General features: G+C 56.2%; 1 protein-coding gene across 1 annotated transcript in view; it reads left to right on the forward strand.

Annotated features, from left to right (window-relative positions):
* DRC11 (dynein regulatory complex subunit 11) overlaps positions 1-21,938 on the forward strand; it is a 101,029-nt gene that overhangs the window by 17,303 nt on the left and 61,788 nt on the right. Inside the window, exon 6 of the mRNA XM_037069237.1 lies at positions 8,735-8,940. Within this exon, the coding sequence (XP_036925132.1) occupies positions 8,735-8,940 (206 nt within the window). The remainder of the gene's footprint in view (positions 1-8,734; positions 8,941-21,938) is intronic.

Below are 21,938 nucleotides of genomic sequence, written 5' to 3' on the forward strand. Positions count from 1 at the left end.
GGTCCCTTTGCTGTCCCACTGTCCTGCAGCCCCCACCATCGCATGTTCTGTGGTACCCCGAAGCCATCAATGTTGCGTTGTAACAGACACTGGGGTCGCTTATTCCCAAGAAAGAGCTGTCACCCTGAAACGTATCCATGGCACCCGCAAAGCGCCGCAGAACCCCACTCATGCCCTGACCTGAGCCGGAGACAAGCTGCATGCTAGGTTATTTTGGGTCAATAAATGAGACTTCTTCCTTATTAACAAGTAACCCCACTAGGAGCTTGGGCACCCAGCACACTCCCTCCAAGGTGGCTTCCCGCACCCTCAGCCCCCACAGGCTCCTCCTTGGAAGGGGCTGCCAGAGCCAAGATGAGCAAAGAACTGAAACCCTTGCACAGCCACACTTGAATGCCAACCGAAAGCCATGCCGTCCAGCCCGGTCACATGTGTTNGTGGGTCCCTTTGCTGTCTCCACTGTCCTGCAGCCCCCACCATCGCATGTTCTGTGGTACCCCGAAGCCATCAATGTTGCGTTGTAACAGACACTGGGGTCGCTTATTCCCAAGAAAGAGCCGTCACCCTGAAACGTATCCATGGCACCCGCAAAGCGCCGCAGAACCCCACTCATGCCCTGACCTGAGCCGGAGACAAGCTGCATGCTAGGTTATTTTGGGTCAATAAATGAGACTTCTTCCTTATTAACAAGTAACCCCACTAGGAGCTTGGGCACCCAGCACACTCCCTCCAAGGTGGCTTCCCGCACCCTCAGCCCCCACAGGCTCCTCCTTGGAAGGGGCTGCCAGAGCCAAGATGAGCAAAGAACTGAAACCCTTGCACAGCCACACTTGAATGCCAACCGAAAGCCATGCCGTCCAGCCCGGTCACGTGTGTTGGCTGTTACACTCGGCTCCAAATAACATCATTTGGTTGTTTCTAGAAATAAATGTATTCTCAATAAAACGACGGCCGTAATCTGGGGTGGGGGGTTGTTTTACATTTTAAATGCAAAAGGGCCACCCCCCAGTTGTCCCAGAGAGGTGGTGTCTCAGAGAGAAATGAGGGTGCATCTGCACCCCCAGCGTTGAAGTGTTTGCTCACCGTGTCCGTGAAGAACCAGGATGGAGGGGGCCAGCTGGGGACATGTGCCTGGCTCCGCCGCGGGGGCCACTGCGGGGACTTGGAGTGACATGCCCTCCAAGTGTCTCAGCTTCTCCTGTTAAAAGCAGGCTGGTGCTGCCTGTTTGGAGGAGCGTTAAAAGCAGGAGAGGATGTACACCTTCAAGGAATGGTGGCTGAGTTCATCATCTTGGAAGATTACAGCGTGTTGTCATGACAACTGAATGATTTCCTGCCATAGCAGGCTGTCAAGAAGTGGGATGACTTTTCTGTGTCACAAAACATGAAATACTTCAAAGCAGGCCCCTGGTTTCAAAATAGAAAATACCTTGGCCTTTGTCGTTCGGATTCATCCGCAGTGCGGCTGGAGCAGTTCACCGCCTGCATCGAAGGTGCAGCTCCCGGGGAGCTCCGGTGAGTCCCCGCGGTCGCGGGTGCCGGCCCCACACCACGCACACCGTGTGCCGCAGCAGGAACATTCCCAGACGGCGAGCCTGGCCAGGTGTGCGGGCCGCAGACGGGCCGAGCTCTGGAGGACCGAGCCCTCTCTGTGACTTCAAAAGTCAAACCCCCTCCCCAGGAGGTTTTGGGGGAAAAGGAAAAATCACAGGTTTGGTTTTGGTTTTGTGTTTTACTGTTAATGGGAATTTTGCAATCTGGTGATGTAGGAACTTTAGTTTGATAATTTCTTCTTCTTATTACTATTGTTTTGCTTCATTCTTGTTCCGGGTGTCCAGGTCATCAGAAAGTAAATGATAAAAAGCATTCCCTCCCTCTTGTCTCCTGATCCTGGATCCCCAGACCTGCGCCCTTTATCTCGGATGAGGGCCCAGGCCAGAGCCCTTGAAAAGGGGGTGCAGAGTGGTGGGGGTCGTGAACTCTGGCAGCCCTCACTCTGGGTGGACTCGGGCGGTGCCCGGCCCCACACAGCGAGCTGGGCGCGGCCCAGCCCCCGGCCCACAGCTGGTGGTTGCAGGGGGAGATCTGACTCTGCAGAGCGTTCAGAACCGTCGGGTGCCCTGCGCACAGTATGCACTGCGTCAGTGTCAGCTGGCAGTTGGCTTCCGATGGCGTCCAGTCCCGGGTGCAGGTGTTCACATCATTCACGACACAGAGAGGCTTTTTTAAGAGGTGCCATTTTTGACCTGCTGAAGTTAACCAAGGTCAGAAAGGTCACCGTCACAATTTGGCAAGTCTGGGAAATGGGCCCGAGTGGAACTGTGTCGGGGTAGGGACTCGTCAGCCTCTGCGCACGGCAGACCGGTGACGCCTGCTGACATGGCAGGCGCAGGTTTCTGGAGTGCGATCGTGGTACCCCAGGAGGAACATTCCCGACAACGTGCTTTGAGCTGTGAGAACCCCGTTGCTGCAGAGGCACAGCGAAGACCAGAGGGCGCGAGCAGAGACTCTAGAAGCCGATGCTCCCAGTCACACCCCTAGCCTGCCATTTCCTGGCTGTGTGGCCCTGGGTGCATTCCTTGACCTCTCTGTGCTCCAGTTCCCTTATATTTAAAGTGAAAGTAGTAATGCTGCCTACTCGGAAGGCTATTACAAGAACTAAATTAGATAGTATTAGTAAACCGCTTAAAGTGGTGCTTTGCAAACTGTTAGTACCATCAAAGTGTGTATTTGAAAACCCTGCCTGTGTGGCTCAGTGGATTGAGCACGGGCCTACAAACCAAAGGATCTCGGTTCAATTCTCAGTCAGGGCACATGCCTGGGTTGCAGGCCAGTTCCCAGTAGGGGACACATGAGAGGCAACCATACATTGATGTTTCTCTCCCTCTCTCCTTCCCTTCCTCTCTAAAGATAAATAATTAAAATATTTTAAAAAACATGTTTAAAGAAAGTAGGACACAGAAGTGGCAGATTAAGTTTTCACCACCAATTAATTACAAGCTCAACCAGACTCCTTCTAGCCGAGCTCCTAATTACATGAATTTTAAAACTACTAAAGATTTTTTAGAAATTAGTCTTAATGGACTAGAAAATTTTTCATCTTGAATTGTTGGGCACCCCTGAAAATTGTGGCCTCTTCCAGTAAGGATGTAACCTCACTGTTCCGCGCGCAGACGGCCAAGGCGCCCTGGCGCTGGGCCCCAGACAGTCTTGTCTCCGCGTCTGCTGGCGGTGGCACTATGAGGAGGCGTGCAGGTGTAAACACAGGTGTGTAAATACAGAGGCGTTCAAATGAAATGATGAAAACAAAGTGGATTGCCGCCTTAAAGGACGGAACGCACAGGAGATGTCGAAACGGACCCCCTGGAGAGCAGCTCACTCTGCAGCCTGAGACGCGCCTCCCGTGGGCAAGGTCAGGGCCAGGGGCGCTGTGCAGGGCCAGGAGCCGCGGACCCCTGGGAGTGTCCCAGTGGGCACTGACGCCCGCGGTTCCCCGAGGCGCCCCGCTCACTCATCTCTGCATTGACCACAGCGAGAGATTCTGCAAGCTGGTCGTCGCCTCACTTGGGCCGCTCTGCCCCTCACTGCGGTCTTCGCCTCCAGGGACAACAGAGCCTCGGGGAGATGCCAGACCCGCCCGCCCAGGACCACGAGCCTCCGCAGAGGCCGTCCTCATCAAATCACTTACTTGCAAGTGTGTTTGCGACTGATGGATTGAACAGGCTTTCATTTGGACAAATGTCCATTTTATGTAGCTAATTTGAAAGTGGATTTTTAAAGACAAAGCCCATGAAGCACTGGCTAAGCATTCGAAGGTAATGGACCATGGAGTCCTATTTCTCCGCAACCCCAGGAAGCGTCCTCTTGTGTCCTGGCTTTCGGCAACATCAATTATTAAAATGTATGTTTTTTGCTGACAGAGGACCTTGCCTTCGGCATAGGTTGCGTTGTCTGGCTCTGGGTCATTAACCGCGGAAAGCTTGTAAATATAACGGTTTATTCCTGTGGGAAGCCTTCATTAAGATGCGTAGTTCTGCAGCTAATGTATCACGATACACCGTGGGTTATCATGTTCTCTGTTTCCCTTTAATATTTGTAATTTACTTTGAAGCGAGTCACTGTTTATGTGACGACGAGTTCCTAAACTCAAACTCCATAGGACCAAAGTCGCCGGACAGGAAAAAAGGATGTTTTCGCCCCAAGGAAAAGCTACCCATTAACATAGGACCCGAACTGACAATGGCCTTGACGTCCAAAAGCAACGAGACAGAGTCTGTACCAAGAAACACGCGTGATCACACACATGTCGACAGCTCAGTGTGAGGCAGCGGGGGAACTTGGAGCCGAGGGAGTTGGGAAGCTTCTCGCTGGCTCCTTCATTCACGCAGAATGACTGGGGCCTCGCTTAGTTATGCCCCTCCCTCCGTGGCCTCCTCTGTCCAATGGGATGGTCGCGGCCTTGTTTCTCCCTCCAGGGTGTACGTGGACATGAGTAAAGAACCCCAGTGAAAGAACGTGGGGACCGAGGGGCGTGACGGGAGTCGGAGGAGAGCCCGGGGGTTTCCCTGCTCCACGCAGATCTCGGAAGCAGCAGGAAACCTTCATAGAGAGCGACTGGCGGGGCCCGCGCCCATCCCTGATGTGTTACTTCGGTTTGGGGGATAAACTGGGGGAAGAGGGCCTGGCAAAAATATGCTTTGTGTATACACATCTATGGAAGAAATTTGCTGTAAATTACCATAAGAAATGATGTAATTGCAGGGTGGAAGCAATTCATGTGATTCATTGAGAGAGAATCATAACATCAATGCAAGACTTCAAAACAAGTTACACTTTCATCAGAGATGAAGGAATCCGGGGCATTTACTGCAGAGGGATTGTAACACATTCACAAAAATGGTGGGTTTTAGAACGGTCCTTGGAGAAATTAGGTGGAAATCTGTACGAGAATTAGAGACAACTCTTTCACACATTTAGGACTCGGACACTTGGAACGGGAAGCGTTACCCGGGAGACAGGAGAATGGGATGCTGCCTTCAATGACTAAGTAAAGAAATCCCTGTCCCTTCGTTTCGACGCAAGATGCATGATACGAATTATGCAGGCCTTTGAGCACCTCTGCAGTGAGGTGACTTTGTTTAAGATTGTTCTTAAAATGATTTTGTCCCCCCATTCCAGATTCACCTTTGCAGCTGTCGGAGGGTTGCCCTGTGCTGGACGCCACACACCCTCAGTGCCCCACCCCAAAAGGGTCACTGGCTGGCTTCCTTCGCCTTCCTCGGGCGTGTTTTGTCCAACGGCCTTATGCGTGCTGTTCTTTTCATCTTTTTAACTTGATTTCGTGTCAATAAGTGGATGCCGAATTCCAGTCCCATCTGGGCTGTGGTTTCACGCTGAGAAATTACCCCCAGGGGCTCCCGGTGGTTTCTCGGAGACCGTGTGTGTGTGCACGCACGTGCTTGTTACATGTAACTGTTCCATCCATTTGGAACTGATTTTAGTCTATGACATGAATTGAGTCTTTGAGATTATCTCGGTTTTCCACAAGTAATTGATTTAAGTGTGTAGGTCTGTCCCTGCAAACGGAGCCCTGAATTTGGTCGCACACCAGGTTTGCAGCTTGTGAAATGGACTTTGATGTTTTCCTCTCATCTTGGAATTTTATTCATCAGGCAGCTTCCCAGTTTCCTTGGCTCTGTCCATGTCAACGTTGGTGCCGCTGGGCCGTGACAGCTGTCACGCTGTCCCCATGCCGGCACGCACTGCGCACCTCCAGGGCCAAGCCCCAGACAGGGCTTTCTGGGGAGGCTCCCCCCAGTTTCCGTGGCCTGACGCTGCCCCCTCCCACAGGGCAGGAAGCCAGGCCCTCAGAGAGTCGGTGCCTCATCTGAACTCACACGGGGGGTGGGGCACAGCCGAGACTGACACCCAGGCATTCTGCCCCGAGAGCCCAGAGCGTGGCTCTGGACCAGATGGGCTGGGGGTGGTTTCCTGCCTCCGGCACTGGTCAGCTGTGTGCACCTGGGAGAGTGGCTTGGCCTTTCTGGTTCCATGTCCTTACCTGCTGGTCACACTGCCTGGTGGGGGTGCACAGGGTGGTGGGAAGAGCTAGGAGATTATTTCTGTAGGGGGCGAGCACGGAGGGGGGCTGGCCAGGCAGGGATCCCTGCGTCAGCGTCTAGGATTCCTTCTTCCAACTTTTCCCCATCCGGTCCCTCCTCCTCCTCCTCCTCTTCATCCTTCCTTTTCCTCATCATCACTCTAGGCTTTGCAGACCATACAGCCGCCATCACAACCATTCAACTGGGACAATCCAAACAACAGAATAATAAAGTGCTATTGGATTATAACCTGAAGTATAAAGGAAGTATCCACGAGTCCATACCGATAAAAATAAATCACTGAATCCATTAATAAACGTAGGAGAAGAGACAAATCTCTGATGAAGAAGAATTCCAAATATTTTTGGGTTTCCCACTCCCCAAGGAAGCAGAGGGTGCCTGGTGACTTCCTTCCAAAAGGGAAGGTGGGAGGTGGGGCCGGCGACGTTAGCTCTGGGAACTCGGTGGAGCCTGTGTAAGCCGGGCGACCAAGGTCCGCTGTCTGGCCTCTCACTGGGACGGGATGAAAGTGGAGCTCCCCCCCGGCCCCCATGTCCTTCCTCCCCATGAGCCAGGGCCCAGTCTCATCTGTAGCAGACAGAGCTGTGCCTGGTCTCTGAGCTTCTAAGGTTCAGAGCCGCTGATGGGGATGGAGGGTGAGCAGAGTGGCTACGTCTCCGCCCGGCCGGGCCTGCCTCCTGGCCGCCCGCAGCCCTCGTTCCCATGCCACCTTGGGGCTCTGGCTTGTTTGTTCCCTGCTCCAGGACGAGAAGGTTCTTTTGATCCCTCCAACCCAACAGACATCCTCTGGGGTCAGCTTTGCCATGGATTCTGCAGGTTCTTGGACCGCGCCACACCACGCGGCCTCTGGGGAAGAAGGTGGGCAGTGGGTAGGATGCAGAGGACCCAGGAGTGACAGGAACCTTCCAGAACAGCAAGGTTCGGCCTTCAGGGTGCCCAGCACTGTGCTGGCCATGCTTGCCCATGGCTCTCCGGGGAAAAACGTGTGCACCTAGCATTTCACTGACGTCAGGACGTGTGTATACAACTTCCTACTGACAGAATGTTTGCCCCTCTGTGTTGTACACTCCACACAGCCACCAATTCTCACAGGACACTCGTCCCGACCTTACTGAGCTCTGGTGCCTGCTGTCCGCCTGGTAAGCAGGTGCGTCTCGTGAACGGAGGTGGTTCCGGTAGGGACGTGGAGCGCTGTTTTCATTCCCAGTAAAGAGTGAGACAAAAGCGAGGTGACAGAAAAAGGCTGCACTTCCCTCGGCCATCGCGTTTTGAAGGCGGGCGCTCACCTTTGCTGAGTCAGAGGGCGGTTTCCAGAAGGACGTCTCCTGGCCTTTTTGCGCTGTTCCGAACGTAACTGATACAGGCAGGGCACGTGCTCACATTTACCTGCAAGATCGCTCTGCCATCGCTCCAGGCGAGACGATCGGAACGTGCTCGAAGCCCTGCCTTGCAGCGCGTGCTGAGCCCATAGTGTGGTGGACGCGGTGGGAAGACACGCGTGTCACACAGAGAACTTGGGACCTGGGTGATGTCAGGAGCCTAGTTAACAACGGTCCGTACAGTGAAAACGACCAGGGAGCGATGAGTTGTTGGTGCCGATGACTTTCATTTTTCAAACAATCACAAGTTTATGTAATTTCGCATTCAAAAGTGGCCGTTTAACAACTTGCTTGGGAAATTCCCAATGATGTATCTGCTGGACGGTCGGCAGGAGCCGCGGTGGGCCGGCTCCATCTTGCCCTGAGTTGGCTCCTCGTTGGCTGCAACCCGGGCTGAATCTCTGAGCTCCTCGGGGTCTCTGCCTGCCAAGGGTCGCTGCCTCCCAGCCCTGGAGCTATGATTCCTGGCACCCCGGGCGCCGTGCGTTTTTCCTCCCCGCCCTTTCTCCCCCTGCCCGTCCATGCCCACGACGTGGCGCTCTCCTGGAGCACCCGTGGGCTGGGCCACGCGTTCCTCCCGCCCCGCCCGCTGCTGCGTTCCCCAGGGACTCTGAGCAGCAGGGTTTCGTCTCAACAGCTCTCTGTGCTTGCTCTCACCACAGCCACCCGAGGGCTGGACGCGTGCTGGGGGCTTGGTTGGCGCTCGCTAGCCAGGTGCTCGTTGACTTGCTGATCGGCGGATTTGGGGGGAGAGCGAACAAAGAGATGTAATATCTCAGAATGTCTGGAGTGAGCGGAGAATTTTCATCTTTGGAGGTCTTAACTATAGAATGGATGTTTCCAGAGCCGATCTGGGTTTCATTTTTCTTGAAATGAGAGCTCTCAGACCCTTTTCCCCAGTTCTTGGCTTGCTTCAAACGTCTTCTTGTTCTGCAGTCTTGGCCCTCCCAGCAACCAAGAAGGTTTGGAAAAGACTTAGTGAACACGCATGAGCATGCCTCTTTCGAGCTGACTGGCACCCCCCACCCAGATTGCAGGAGATGGTGTGGAGCGTGCCCCGTGCCCCCTCGACTCGGGACGTTCCCACCCGGTCCGGCTCCTGGGTTCTGGGTGTGCTGCTCTGGGCCTTCGCCAGGGCACCACTGAGGACGTGGGCAGGATTCATTCATGTCTAACATTTCTCGCCAGCTTCGCGGCCTTTGCGATCGCAAACCTTTCTGCTCGTGTTTTCAGCACCCACCTCACCTGCTCCACGAAGTGAGCGATGCGATTATCCAGGCCCAGAAGGTGGCCTGCCTGCGGAGCGTGGTGCAGAACAAGCATGAAAACGACTACAGAGAGGCCCTGGTCACCATCAAGGATGAGCTGAAGCTCACAGAAGGCCCGGACATCAAGGAGAACCTGCAGGACCAGATCCGGCGCTGGTTCATAGAGTGCAGGTGAGCGGGAGCATGCAGGTGGGGCCCCGCCCTGGCGGTCTCCGCCCCAGGGACCCGGGCTGTCAGGCACGGAGGTGTGTGGATTTATATCCATGGGGTTTCGGGCTTCATTTTAGCAAAGGGAAGTGGCGAGGCTAAGAGTTCAGGAACTAAGTTTTGGTAATGAAGTTGCTAGTGTCTTTTCTTTCATGTGGGCTATGTAATGCTTCTGTGACCCTATGGGCTGGAACCCCGTCCCCCCCACGCCTCCTCCAGGCAGGGCGAGCTGCACCAGAACACACAGACTAGCAGACTGGAGCCGTGCTTTGGGCGGAATCACCTTGTCGCCGCGTGGTCCTGCGTGTGTCTGTGGTCAGTCTCCTTCTCCAGGACGTGAGGACAGGACACTCCCCATGGTGTGAGGGGGCTGGGGGTTGCAGAGCACGGAGACCTCTGTGTGCGGGCAGCTCTTACTCTGCTCTGGAGTGACATGTGCTCGTTCCTGTGGCCTCTCCCCCTCCTAAATGACAAGTTCCGGAGGACGGGCCTGGCCCGGGCACGCGGGGCTGTGCGCTCTCCACGTATGTGCGGGGAAGCGTGCGGGCCACAGCACTCGCCCAGTCACACAGTGGGTCCAGAGGAAGTGCGCTCGGGGTGGTTACACGCAAGGGGTGGTTACACGCAAGGGGGGACACGTAGGCAGGAAGGCACTGTGTCAAGCGAACTGAATCTTCTTGCCAAATCTCTCTGGGTCAGAATTAAAACCTTATTTAACCTTTAAACTAACTGTTCTCACGGTTAGCGAGGGGGGCACGTTCTGTGTTCTCGAACTTTTGTCACCAGGAGCTCGCCTCCCTTCTCCGGGGACGTCGGAGGGTGGGCATCCACACACACGTGTTCTTGGTGACGTGACTCTTTACTTTTACACGGGCACTTGCAGTCCGGTTTATTTTTTGGTGGCAAAACCAAGTTGAAAGCATTATGTACAATTATAACCCCAAATAAGCTAAAATCCACAAAATATACACGCATGGGCATGTATGTTCATACATTTACCCTAGTGACTGCGTGTTTGCATGTGCACAGACACTAGACACCGTCAGCACTGACGCCTCTGGACACGAGAGCAGTGAAGTGACCCTTCATTTAATGTTCCTCTGTGCCTTAGAAGTCTTTGTCACTAAGTGTTATTTCTATAGGAAAAAGCCTAGTTAAAAACATACTGGAAGAAAGGCTACCGATGAATTGCAGATAGTCCCAAATAAGCATTTAAAATTTTGACACACCCTAAGGTTTCAAAGGCTGATGCACCATTTGCATGACACAGTGGGAAGGCATCTTCGGTTGAAGACCCGGGAGACAGGAGGTGTTCCCCTCCCCGAGGGTTTGGGAGGGTCCTGGGGTTGGGGCCGGGGAGCTGGGCACGGCCCTCCCCAGGCTCCGGTTCCGGGCTCCCTTGGAAGCAGATGCAACCCTCAGGGGCCAGACCCGTGAGAACACGCACCGCGGTGTCCCTGAGCCGGCCGCCGGGGGCCTGGCGGGGCAGCGCCCTCGGGTGTCTGGGCGTCTTTCACAAAGATGCAGCGATCCCTCTCTGGAAGTTATGTGAGGTGGAGGCGAATTTATCTTCCCAGTGGGATTACATTTATCTGACTGACTTTGATAATATCCTTCTCCTTGCTTTTTTGGGCCAAAGACAATAGAAAGCAAATATTATCTTTTAAAACATGCAACATGATCCACCCTCAGGCCAAATTCCAGCAGGTCACACAATGACAACTTCAGAAATGACCAGAAGGGACGATTCACACACACTCCTTCAATCTGGAATGCCTGGCCTCAGCTCGTTTAAATAATACGTATGGTTGCCAGAGGGTTATACTAAGATTTGTTTTATTGAAGTCAGTTTTTAAATTAGTTTAAGGGGAGACTTTTTCCCAGTGTTATGAGGAACGCATGACCCTGCAGAGAATTCCCCGGACGGCGCAGTTCGAAGGAGGACGTGGAAGCCAGCTCTGGGCTTCCTGTGTGAAGGAGGCTGCGTGGGGCTCTTGGTGGATTTCCTTCGGGTCTTGTTCTCTCCCCTGTGCACTTGAACTGCGGCCCCGTGGAGTCGATTTCCAGTTATTTAAAATTTAATACTGAGTTTTCCTGTGTCCTTAGAATATTTCCCGAAAAAAGTTTTTAATGGCTGGTTGCGTGGATCTTAATGAATTGTCGTCCTCTTAATCTTCGGCTGATTGATGGGAGAAAGTGTTGTCTCAGGGCTCCTAATTGGCATTTATTTGTGAATGAGAGAGGACGGAAGGGTCTCTGTTTTTCTGCTTTTTCTTTGAGAGCGTCTCATCCTCTGTGAACGTCCCTGTCATTCACCTGCGTGCTTTCTTTAAGTGACCTCTCAAGTGGACTTCTCTGTGTGTAACCAATGCCAAAGCTTGACTGACCCCTTATCACAGTGATGGCTTCCCAGTTGTCATTGTCTTTTACTGTTTAGCTGGCCAATAGGGAAGCTGGAAAGAGGGAGACAGAAACAGAAGAAGAGTCAGCTGTGGCTGAGAACCCACTGCCCAGTCTCTCCGACTGCCCTCGCCCCGGCCGGCTGGTGCCCTGGGCATTCCCACGCTGAGCCTCGGCCACAGTCCATGTGGCCGAGTTGTTTCCGGCACTAGAGAAGACGGTGTGGATGAGGACGTGGGCCCGTGAGCTTCCCATTGAGGCCGTGGGGTAGAAGGGTGTTTCCCAGTTTAGATGAGATTCTTCTCCAAGTATTATTTGCTGTTACTGTTAATTCTGTTCTTCCCTGTAGTTTGCACTGTTACTGAACCTGACTCTCAGTTTGGTTCCGACAGTTTTCCGGTTGATTCCCAGGGACTTCCCTGGAGTCATGGTCACTGGGACATGGGGCTGACGTGCTCTCCGGTCCCAGGAGGCTTGCTCTGGAGCCTCCTTCCCGCCTGGCCGTGCGGTGGGGGACAGCAGGCTGCCAGGCAGGGTCACCTTCCGACCCCCGCTCTGCTGTGGCTGCCTGTGCACCAGGGCCTGGCTCCCCAGGGCAGCGTGCCAGGGGGGTTTGGTTGGAGCCAGGCCCGTCTGGGAGGAGCAGCCCTTTCTGTCGGCTCTTGAAGACATGCTTTTGGCTGCCGGTGCCTCCGTTCATCAGGCAGACGCCAGTCTCCTGCCTCCCACCCTCGGCACCTCCTTGTCCACCCAGAGTCCCGATGCAGACGTGGGGTCCTGCCACCGTGACTGGCCCCTGGGCTGCCTTGTAATTACACCCACTGCGGCGTGTTAGGTGTGCGCTAATTTAAAGTCATCACGACAGCCAATGCTTACGGCCCTTGTCCTGTGCCAGGGATCATGGGTGCTCTGCGTGCCACTTCGCCCCCGTACGAATGCGCTGTTGCCACTGTAACGAATACCACAGACCCGAAACCCCGGCAAACTGATTTCCTCCCCGTCCAGGCTTCGGAAGCTGCACTGGGGGTGTCAGCGGGACTGTGCGCCCCCCAGAAGCTCCGGAGGACAGCATGTCCCTCACCCCTGCCAGCTCCAGGGGGCTGCCTGCCTCCTTGGCTCCTGGCCGTGTCCCTCCAGCCTCTGGGGTCACGTGGGCCTCTCTTCCCCTGCGTCTTGGTCTCCCTCCACCCCTCTCACATGAGGACGCTTACAGTCACACTCCAGGCCCACCCAGATGACTCAGAACCATCTCCCTGTCCTGTGGCCCTTGATTTAATCACACCAGCCAAGACCCCCTTCTTCCCGTGAGAGAACAGTGACAGCCTCCAGAGGCTGGGACCTGACATTCGGGGACAGTCGTGCAGCCTACTTCCTCCCTCGACAGCCCCGTGAGAGAAGCGCAGCCCACCTCCTTCCCTGGGGAGTCCGTAGTGAGGGACCACACGGACCGCGTCGCTCAGGCCAGCGCTGCGGGACGGGACTCCCTCGAGTCGCGCTTCCCTGTGGTGCGGGACGCTGTGAAGTGCTTAGGGACGCCGAACTCCGGGCTTTCCGTTTTCCTTCATTCCCACTGAAGTGTAGAGAGCCACCTGTCATTAGTGGTGACCACAGTGACAGCTCGGTCAGGGGGACACTTGGTCTTCGGACATGTCTTGTCCTGCTTCAGTTGCTGTTTCTCTTGTCTTGGCACAAGTTGTAAACTGCCCTTTAAGTTCCAAGACCCATGGATAAGCTTCGCTTTCAAGTATCATCACAGAGGGTGGCAGGGGGAGGAAAGGGGGAGGGGGGAGAGGATGAGAGGGCCGAGCGGTCGGGTGCGTGGCGGTGCCAGATGTGGGTGGTGTGGGGTTTAACGTTATCACCCAATGTTACCCCAATAAAGTAATAAAAATTTAAAAACAGGTAGATGGGTAGGTCAATAAGAGTGAAAGAAAGAGAAAAGGAAAGAAAGGAAAAGAAAAAATCCACCAGGAGTGACTTCCCCAACCCCTTGGGGTGACCTGAAGCCCCGGCGCTGCCTGCCCACAGCCAGTCCCTGAAACAGAGGGCTCTTGTCACTCAGCAGGGGCCGGCCTCTTCCTTGGTTCCCTCACGGACATCTGTGCTACCTGGGTGGCTGTCAGCTCGGAAAACCAGGTTTGCTCCTGGACTCTCAACCTTTGCAGGCTGTCCTGTGTGGAGCGTCGACATCTCTCTCGCCTGCGTCTTGTCACTTACCTCCTGGAACCCATGCCGACGTCCCGCCCATCCTTCCGCCCAGAGAGAGTAGAGTCCCAGGCAGCGAGGCAGCTCCGGGCCTGGCCCCAAGGCGTCCCTGCTTCAGCAGGCCGTTTTGAACCACGTATGATGGAGGGTCTGGCAGCGATGGAGACGAAGGGGCCTCGTTCCGCATCTAAGCCAGCACGCAGCCAGCCAAGAGGGCCAGTGAGGGGGCAGGCCCGGGCTCTGCAGGCGGGAGCCTGGCTGGCTGTTAAGATGCTCTGCCTTTTCATCTCATGGTGTCCTGGTGTCTGTCATGTTACCCGTCAGGGAAGCTGACACTGCGTCTCTCAGACACGCGGAGGGACCTCGAAGCCAGGCTGCCGGGCTGGGAGCCCAGCTCCAGCACTTGCCGCAGGACCTGGAACCAGCTGCGCCTCCATCGCCTCCTCTTCACGCGAGGCGTCCGGAGCACCTTCCCCCCACGGGCAGGGCAAAGTGACACTTCCGAAGCCTTTTGAACAGGGGTGGCACATGCCAGAACGCAACCTGCAGGCCATTCCTGGGTCTGGGGCCTTTCGGTTCACCGCCGTGAGTGTCTCTTCAAAATTCTGCCCAAGGGCTGGCTGGGGGCGGGGGCGGGCTGCGGGGTATCAGCAGGCCGGCCAAGGGAATACAGGCCGCTGGACGGTGCTTCAGGCCCCAGGGCAGGTGACGACTTGCCCGCAGATCGCCTGCAAGCGCACGTTCTTTCTGGAAGAGGTCTTGGAGTGTTGTGTTTTATTTTGTTTTTTCATTTTTGAAATGAAGATGCAATTTAAATGCAGTCGCGTCTACCCTTTGCATACAGTTCTACAAGTCAGGCTTTGTCATTTTAGGCTAGGTGGGCCCAGGGGGCCCACAGACTCCCTGTCTCATCCCTGCCACTGGTGAGGCCAATCTGGCCCCAGGACTTCGGGGGAGGGGCTGGGAGGCTCATCCAAGTAGGGACAGTGAGTGTCCAGCAGGCCCCAGGGGAGTGGTGTGTGTGGATTAAGGGACAGTGTCAGTGTTTCCTGCCATCGTTTAGAAGTGCCAGTCTCCTGTGCACATTGAGGGGCTGCACTGGTCTCTCCTGGACCCTGGGCCTGCCCGGCCTCCATTGCTGTCCGCTCCTTCAGATGTGGCCTGTCTTCTGATCCCTCGTCCCTCCCCACTGTGCCCGGGCCTCCCACGGATGCCCTGCTGGGGTGCCAAGGCTTAGAAAGGTTGAGTAAGGTTTTCTCGGGTTCATGGCTCACGAGAGGCAGGGCCAGAAAGCAGACTGGGGTCTCGGCCCCCAAAGCTACGATGCGTGCAAAGCACGTCTCATTCTGAGCATGGCAGCCACAGAAACCTTCCCGTGGGTCCCTGGCCCCGGGGTGCAGTGAGTGCACCCGGTCATTCTGTAGGAAAGGGGGGCGGTTGCCAAGGCCGTGAGCCTCCTCAGCTGTGACCTGGGAACCCGGGGCTGTCCGTATCCCCGACTCCTCCTCCCCTCCTGCTTCCAAGCCCTGCACACAGAGCTGGGGGGTGGCTCTGTGCAGATGGAAGGAAGGGAGAGGAGAGTGATGGGAGCTGAGAGCCGGGTGTGCCCGATGATCTTATAGACGGCAGGGTGGATGAGGGAAGTCAGGTAACTTGGCTAAAAACCTGGGTAGTTACCGGCAGAAACACATGCTCGCGGGGGACTGGAGACTTTCTGAAACGTGAGCATTGTGTGAAACTGGAATTGGGTCTCGGGGGAAGGTTCAGAATTGTTCTCTCGGAGGACTTCTAAGGACATCAAAAGAAGCCACCAGAAGGTTCACAAAAGACATCTTCGGGTAGTAGGATCAGGGCTCTGTTTGTTCTTTTCTTTCATATTCCAAGTTTTTCTGCACGGCCTGCACATGACTTTCAGAATGGAGAAAGTTTCCGAGGGCAGTGGGAGGGGGTGGGCACACCTGGGAGGCGCGTGAGGGGCTCATTATTTCAAACCCCTCGTGTAATGATATTTCCAGTCCGTTCTCAGAAGCAGATGTGGTCTGTGGCGGAGACCCGAATGCGAGCAGGTCCCTCTGCTGAGCAGGCGAATTACTTTTTTCTGCCCATCGTCGCTTTGGTAGGGAATGAATGGGGGACACAAGGTGGGAGGGGTGAGAACCCAAGGCCCTGGCGTTTCCACCGCAGCCTTGGGGACAGGTGCGGCCCCCCGTGAAATCGAGTGGTTTGATGTCAGTCGTCACGGTCGATCAAATTAAGAACAGCGAGCGGCTACGAGCTCTGGTGGTTTATCCAGGCGCCAGGTCCTGTTGACAGACGGGCCCAGGGGCTCATGTGCAAACTCGGTGGACACGTTCCCTTCTGTGGGCCATGAACACTGCAGGTGGCACTGGCCTGTGTCGGTCCCCACCCTGGGCCTCTGTCCTTCCCTCGCAATGGTGAGCCTGTGGGGGGCCTGGCAAGGTTTCCCCCTCTGGTGCTCTCCGAACCCTGCACCCCCTGCACCCCCTGCACTGGGCCTGGGCGCCGAGGCTCAGCAGGGGGGGGCAACTGAATAGCCTCAAACGCCTCAGTCTGGAGCGCAAACAGGAGACACCGGAAAGCCCGGGAGACACCGCGTTCCGGCCCCGGCCCCGAAAGTTCGAGTGCGCTGTCTCAGGGGACCGGAGAGGCTGCGTCTGATTACTGGCTGCTCCCTTTATGGATTACTGTTCTGTGTGCACCCTAAAGGGCTCGCACCACGGGGCCCGCCCACTCAGCTCACGTGCCTGTGCACGCCGCGGTGCTCTGGGCCGTGGGGCCCGTGCCATGTGGACTCAGCCCTCTGGACAGCTGGAACCGGCCACCCTGCTCACCCCACAGCCGCTGTGCGCGCTCGGCCACAGTGAGCCTGGGGGTCTTAGGTCCCTCATGGGAAATGTCACTAGCGTCTGTCCTTCTGGGCCCCATTTTTTTCTCTCCATGTGATGTCCTCCGGGCTCGTCCATGTTGTCGAAAAGGTGGGAGTTGCTTCTTTTTGTGGCTGAATGGTATTGCGTTGTGTGTGTGTCTGTGTTTCTGTCCGCGGGCGTTTAGGGGCTTCCTGTATCTCACTGTTGTGACTCGTGTCCGTGAACAAGGGGTGTGTCACATAAAGCTGTCGCTCTCGTGGGCTGCTCCTTGACCCCCACACACTGCTCTCACACTCACACAGCAAACAAGTGCTCAACGCCAGCTGGGGGCCCGTAAGTCACCGGAGTCCTGCTCCTTGGAGATGGCGTCAGAGCCCCGCGGGTGAGGTCTAGGTCCCACAAGATGGACCCCGCTTCAAATGCCGGTCCCAAATTCCTGCTGTCTCCTGCACTGCGGATTGGCTGACTATAAGTCGGGGATTCTCCAACCCTCTTAGGTTTGATAATTTTCTAAAATGGCTCACAGAGGTGGGGAACTGTGTTCACTGGTCTGTTACGAAAGGGTGTGAGAAAGGATGCAGGTGAACAGGCAGGTGGAGGAGGTACGGAGCGTAAGGCCCAGGGAGGGGCAGAGCTGGCATGCCTGCTCGGACGCGCCCCCAACCCAGCACTTTGACCTGCTCACCCACCCATGACCTCGCTGCACCCATACTTTTGGGAGTTTGTACGGAGGCTTCTTTGTGGAGTCGTGATTGGTCATTAACTCAGTTCCCATCCCTTCCCGCCTTTCTGGAGAGCAGAGGGTGAGGCTGGAATTTCTGAGCTTCTAACCCCAGCTGGGTCTTCCTGTGTTCAGCCCCCACACAGGAGTCCACCAAGCCTGGCCTCTCAGGACAAATGACACTCTTGTCCCTGGGAAATTCCAGGGCATTTAGGAGCCTGCCCGTGTCAGGAACCCGGTCAGAGACCACCTGGGGTCTCCTTGTGCTCCTGCTGTGTAGGGGTTTCGGGAGCTCCGGGCAGGCGCAGAGGCCACTAGGCACTTCTTTCTCTGATTTTACAGTGGGCATGTGACTCTTCAGGACCCTGGTTTTGTTTCCTTTAGGTAGCACCCAGCGGTGGGGTTGCTGAACCGTGTAGTAGTTCAGAGTTTACTCTTACACGGGGCCTTTTTACTTTCCCCATAACACCCACACCTGTCCAAGGCCCCAGCAGCCCGACCCAGGGTCCCCTCCCCACACCCTCACCAGCACCCGCTGACTTGTGTCCCAGCGAGGGCCGTGCTAGCAGGGGACAGGCGGTGTCTTACGGCGGTTTGGTGTGCATTTCCCTGATGGTTGGTGACGGTGATCCCCTGTTCATGGACCTGCTGGCCACTCAGGGCTCTTCTTCGGAGAAGCGTCTATTTGATTACTTTGCCCGTGTTTTCAGTCCGGTCAGCGTTTCGTGCTGGCGTTGTTTTTGCCATGCAGTTGTAGAGGTGCCTTCGCTGTCGTGGACGCCAGCCCTTTGTCGCGTGTCTGGTTTGCAGGTATCTTCTCCCATTCTGGGGTTGCCTTTTTATCCTGTTGTTTCCTGGGCGACTGGGCAGCATTCGAGTTGCCGGACGCCTGCCTGTCCCGGCTCCTTGCCGGCGTCTCAGCAGTGGACCGAGGTTCTGAGGAGCTCCGGGCAGGGGCCCGAGGCCCGGGGCTGGACGTGCTGCTGACTCCGCGGCAGTCGCTGTACCGGGCGAGGCGGAGGACTTCCCAGCTGTTGCCTCTGCGGTGCTGAATGGGCTGTAACAGGGCAGGCGCTTCTTGTATGTTTAGCCTTTTGTTTTGTTTTAGGACACGCTTAATCTCTGTGTTGCATGGTGGTACGTGTCATCACGTGTGCGTTGCGCCCAACAGAAACTGTGGCGTCTTTGTGGTTCACAAACATGCATGTGCCGCTGAGCGGATGAGGCCCCAGGATCTTCAGAAGTCAGCCGCATGCCCTTGTCTGTACTTTGCTGTGGTGCTGTTTATAAAAAGGTGATCTTTGAAAGCAGCACCTCTCTGGACATTCTGCCAGCGCGCACGTTTCCTCCTCTTTCCTGAGCCCCCTGGACTCTGGGGTCAGGATGGGGTGGTCCTGCCCCCTGGGCCGGGGAGGCCGGTGGATGAGTGGTCCCTGGGGTTTGAACCGAGGACACGCCGAGAAACGGATGGCAGCGGTTTAAATGGCAAGATCTCCCCATTCCTTCCCAAAGCCATGCTCTTGCCTGGGTCTTCAACTTTCCTATTCAAATAAGATTTAAGACAGAACAGTGAAAAATAAGGAAGATGTGCCACTTTCTCAACAGAAGGGTACCCAAAATCAAAACATGGGTCGTGTCCTCCATAACCCATCGTCCCTTTTAATAAGACAAAGGCAGAGGGGAGTGGGCAGGGAGGTTCCTGACGACTCAGACAGAAGCAGAGACGAGGCCTTCAGATCTAGGAGGAGGCGTCCGTCTGGAGTGCTAACTGCTCGTCACGCCCCCCCGCCCCGCCTCGCAGAAACACCCACGAATCCGTCAGACTTTGAGGGAGCGGCTCCGCGCTGCACGCCCCTTGCTCCCGTCTGCTCTGAGGAGTGTGGGCTCTGGTAACGAGGGCCATGTGCAGCCCGTTGCCTTCACGGGGTGTCAGTGAATTTATAGGCAGCAAGTGACACTTCTGGCGGCTTCTGTGCATGGCACGAGCTGCTTGCGTTCGAACGCGAGGGAAATTTACGAGCCTGCTGACATGAACAGAGGTGACTGGGTGACTTGGGGGGCACCGGCCGGAAACCCCTCCGACCATATATTTTTCATACTTGTTGAAACTCAGATAAATCTCCGTCCTGCGCGTCTGAGACGGCGGGACCTGTCGAAGCTCAGTGTCGGACCTTGGGGGATGGGGGGTGGCGGTTCCGCCTCCTAAATCACTGCAGGTGGGGCTGCTCCTCCTCACGTTGGTGTGGGGACCCGGGCGATGTGTGTAGAGTTTAATAGCCCCAACTTGGCCAGCTGCTGGGTATCTCCCGTTTGCTCACCAATGGTTGAATGGGCTCTGAGACACGGGCATCGCCCCCCACTCCACCCAGCCTTTGTCACGTGAAATTGTGGCATTTCTGGAGCTGAAAGGCACTCCGGAAATTGGCCGATAGGCACGCAATGTTTGTTTTTTAACAGCTGGGTGACTCAGCCTCAGTCCTCTGCACCATGTGGCAGAGGGAACCGGCCAGGGAGCGGTTTACTGGAATCGCACTGCTGGTTAGCGGCAAGAGCCCCAGGTTGCCTCGTTTCCAGCAAAATACCATTTCCATTGCACGTGTAGCCCCCCTTGTGCTTCCATGCCGCGTGGATGGCCTTATTGGAAGGCTCCATTGCTGGACCCCCCGTGGACAGTGTGCTTGCCGGGCCGTGAGCTTGGCCGGGCCGAGTCTCGGGTGGGCTGCAGGCAGTGGAGCCAGCCTGGAGGCCACCAGCTGCTCAGAGCTCGGCTCTGCTTGGACGCGTCTCTCCCACCTCCCAGGCCCCGCCTCACCAGTCCCTGTCCCTCCTCTGTCACCATGGTAATGTCATCGGGGTGCACACTGTCAAGGCCATCACACAGTTGACTCCCTAAGGTGACCCCAAGGTGAACTTCCAGTCCAGACTGCTGGAGCCCCAGCCATGCAGTTAGGGTCCCCTCTCCGGTGTCTGGGGCACATCTCAGGCTCCCTGGGTCCAGGACTGAGCTGGCATCGCAGCCCCTCCCACTGCCCCCCACACAGCCTTTCCCTCCCCCATGGATGCCGAGTCCCACCCCCTGTCTCAGCCCCACCCCCCGTCTGTGAGAAAATGCCATTAGCTCTACCTTCAAAATACGCCCCACGGCCACCCACTTTCCCCGAGGCATCTTCCCCTGCGTCTTGCTCTCAGCCTCCGCGGCCCTGGCCTGTGCCCTGGGGCCACCCAACCCCTCGCCCTGCCCCACCTGCTCCCCAGCGTCTGTTCTCAGGGTGACAGCAGAGTATTCACCACCTGGCTTCAGGCAACCCCCGCTGGTGACTGCATGGTTTCTGTGGGCGGGAAGGGAGCACCTTTCAGGGTCCTCCGCTCAGGGTCCCCTGGCTGCACGGGTGTCGGACAGGGCTGGGTCTCCTCTGCTCCCACACTCCCACGGCCGATGGCTACGTACAGTCCCTGGGACCTCAGCACCTTGTGGCCTTGACCGGAGGTCCCCCGCCCCCTGCCAGGTGGGCCTCTCACTGTGGCAGCTGGCTTCACCCAAGCCAGCCAGGGAGTCTGGAAGCAGGTGCAAGTCACAGCTGTACAAAACAGAATCAGAGAAGTGGCCGTCCCTTGTCCTGCTGTATTTTGTGGGTGACAGACAAGTTCCAGGTCCCGCCCCCACTCCAGGGAGAGGAGATCCAGGCTGCTGTGAACACCAGGCGGCAGAGAACCAGCCGCCTCACAGTCCGAACCACAGAGAGCAGGAGCCTTCCAGTGAACGCCCGAGGCAGGTCAGAGGGGCGAGTCTGGGCCCACTGTCCTGCGGCCACCGGCGGGCCCTGGGCTACCGGATGCTCCGATCCCTGGGGACACCTCCCTGCCAGAGCAGGCTCTGGGACCCCACCCCGGGCTCATCCTCCCCAGGAGGCCCAGCCTTTGGGAGACCCGCCTCCGTAGCTTCGCTCCCAGGACTGTCCCTGTGCGTGTCCTGTTTCCCTTCTGGGGACCTGGGACAAGGGAGGCTGGAGGCTTGTGCTCACCCCCCGGCCCCACCAGGATTCAGGTAACAGAGGCTTCCGAGGGGTGCCACAGCCACAGGAGACCACAGGTGTGTGTCCCTGCAAACACAGACAGATGGGCCATCAGCAGGAACAGTCAGCGTTTCACACCCCTTCAAAAGCAACACGACCGTTTGGGTTCACGTAGAAAAATCATTTGATGAAAACAGATCCCTGCTTCTTAGTTTTAAAACTTCAAAACAGAAAGACAAGGTGAATTCCCAGCATAATGAACTGTAAGCTGAATAAAGACAGATGCTCATGTCTTCCGTTTCCCGCTTCCCCCGGGGCCCAAGCAGCGCCTGCCGCTTAGTAGAGCCTCAGTAAATACACTTTAAATGAGTACGCGAAGGAGCGAGGGAAACGCCGAGTGCTTTTCAAAACAAAAGAGCCGTGCACTGGACACAGAGCTACCGCCGTCCCCCCCACGAAGGACAAGAACCACAGGAGTGGCCTTCGCTCCTCACAGTCAGTGCCATCACGTAAATTACTGTTAATACAATGACATCACAGCAAGGGAGAGGAGTAAGTGTTTTTTAAAAGAAGTAAAAGCTGTGGTTCGAGTCGATGATAGGGTTGCTGTGGAGGAGAAAGATATGAAACGGCGAGACGGCCGACTGCGGTGTTAAAAGGAGATGAGGAGGCGCCGAGGGAGTACAGGGCGCGCCGGGTGTCTGGTCCCTGCGGCAGTGACACGGGTGCTCGCGG

The sequence above is a fragment of the Sturnira hondurensis genome, unplaced genomic scaffold, assembly GCF_014824575.4.
Source record: "Sturnira hondurensis isolate 20B ecotype Veracruz unplaced genomic scaffold, ASM1482457v3 Scaffold0018493, whole genome shotgun sequence".
NCBI lineage: Eukaryota > Metazoa > Chordata > Mammalia > Chiroptera > Phyllostomidae > Sturnira > Sturnira hondurensis.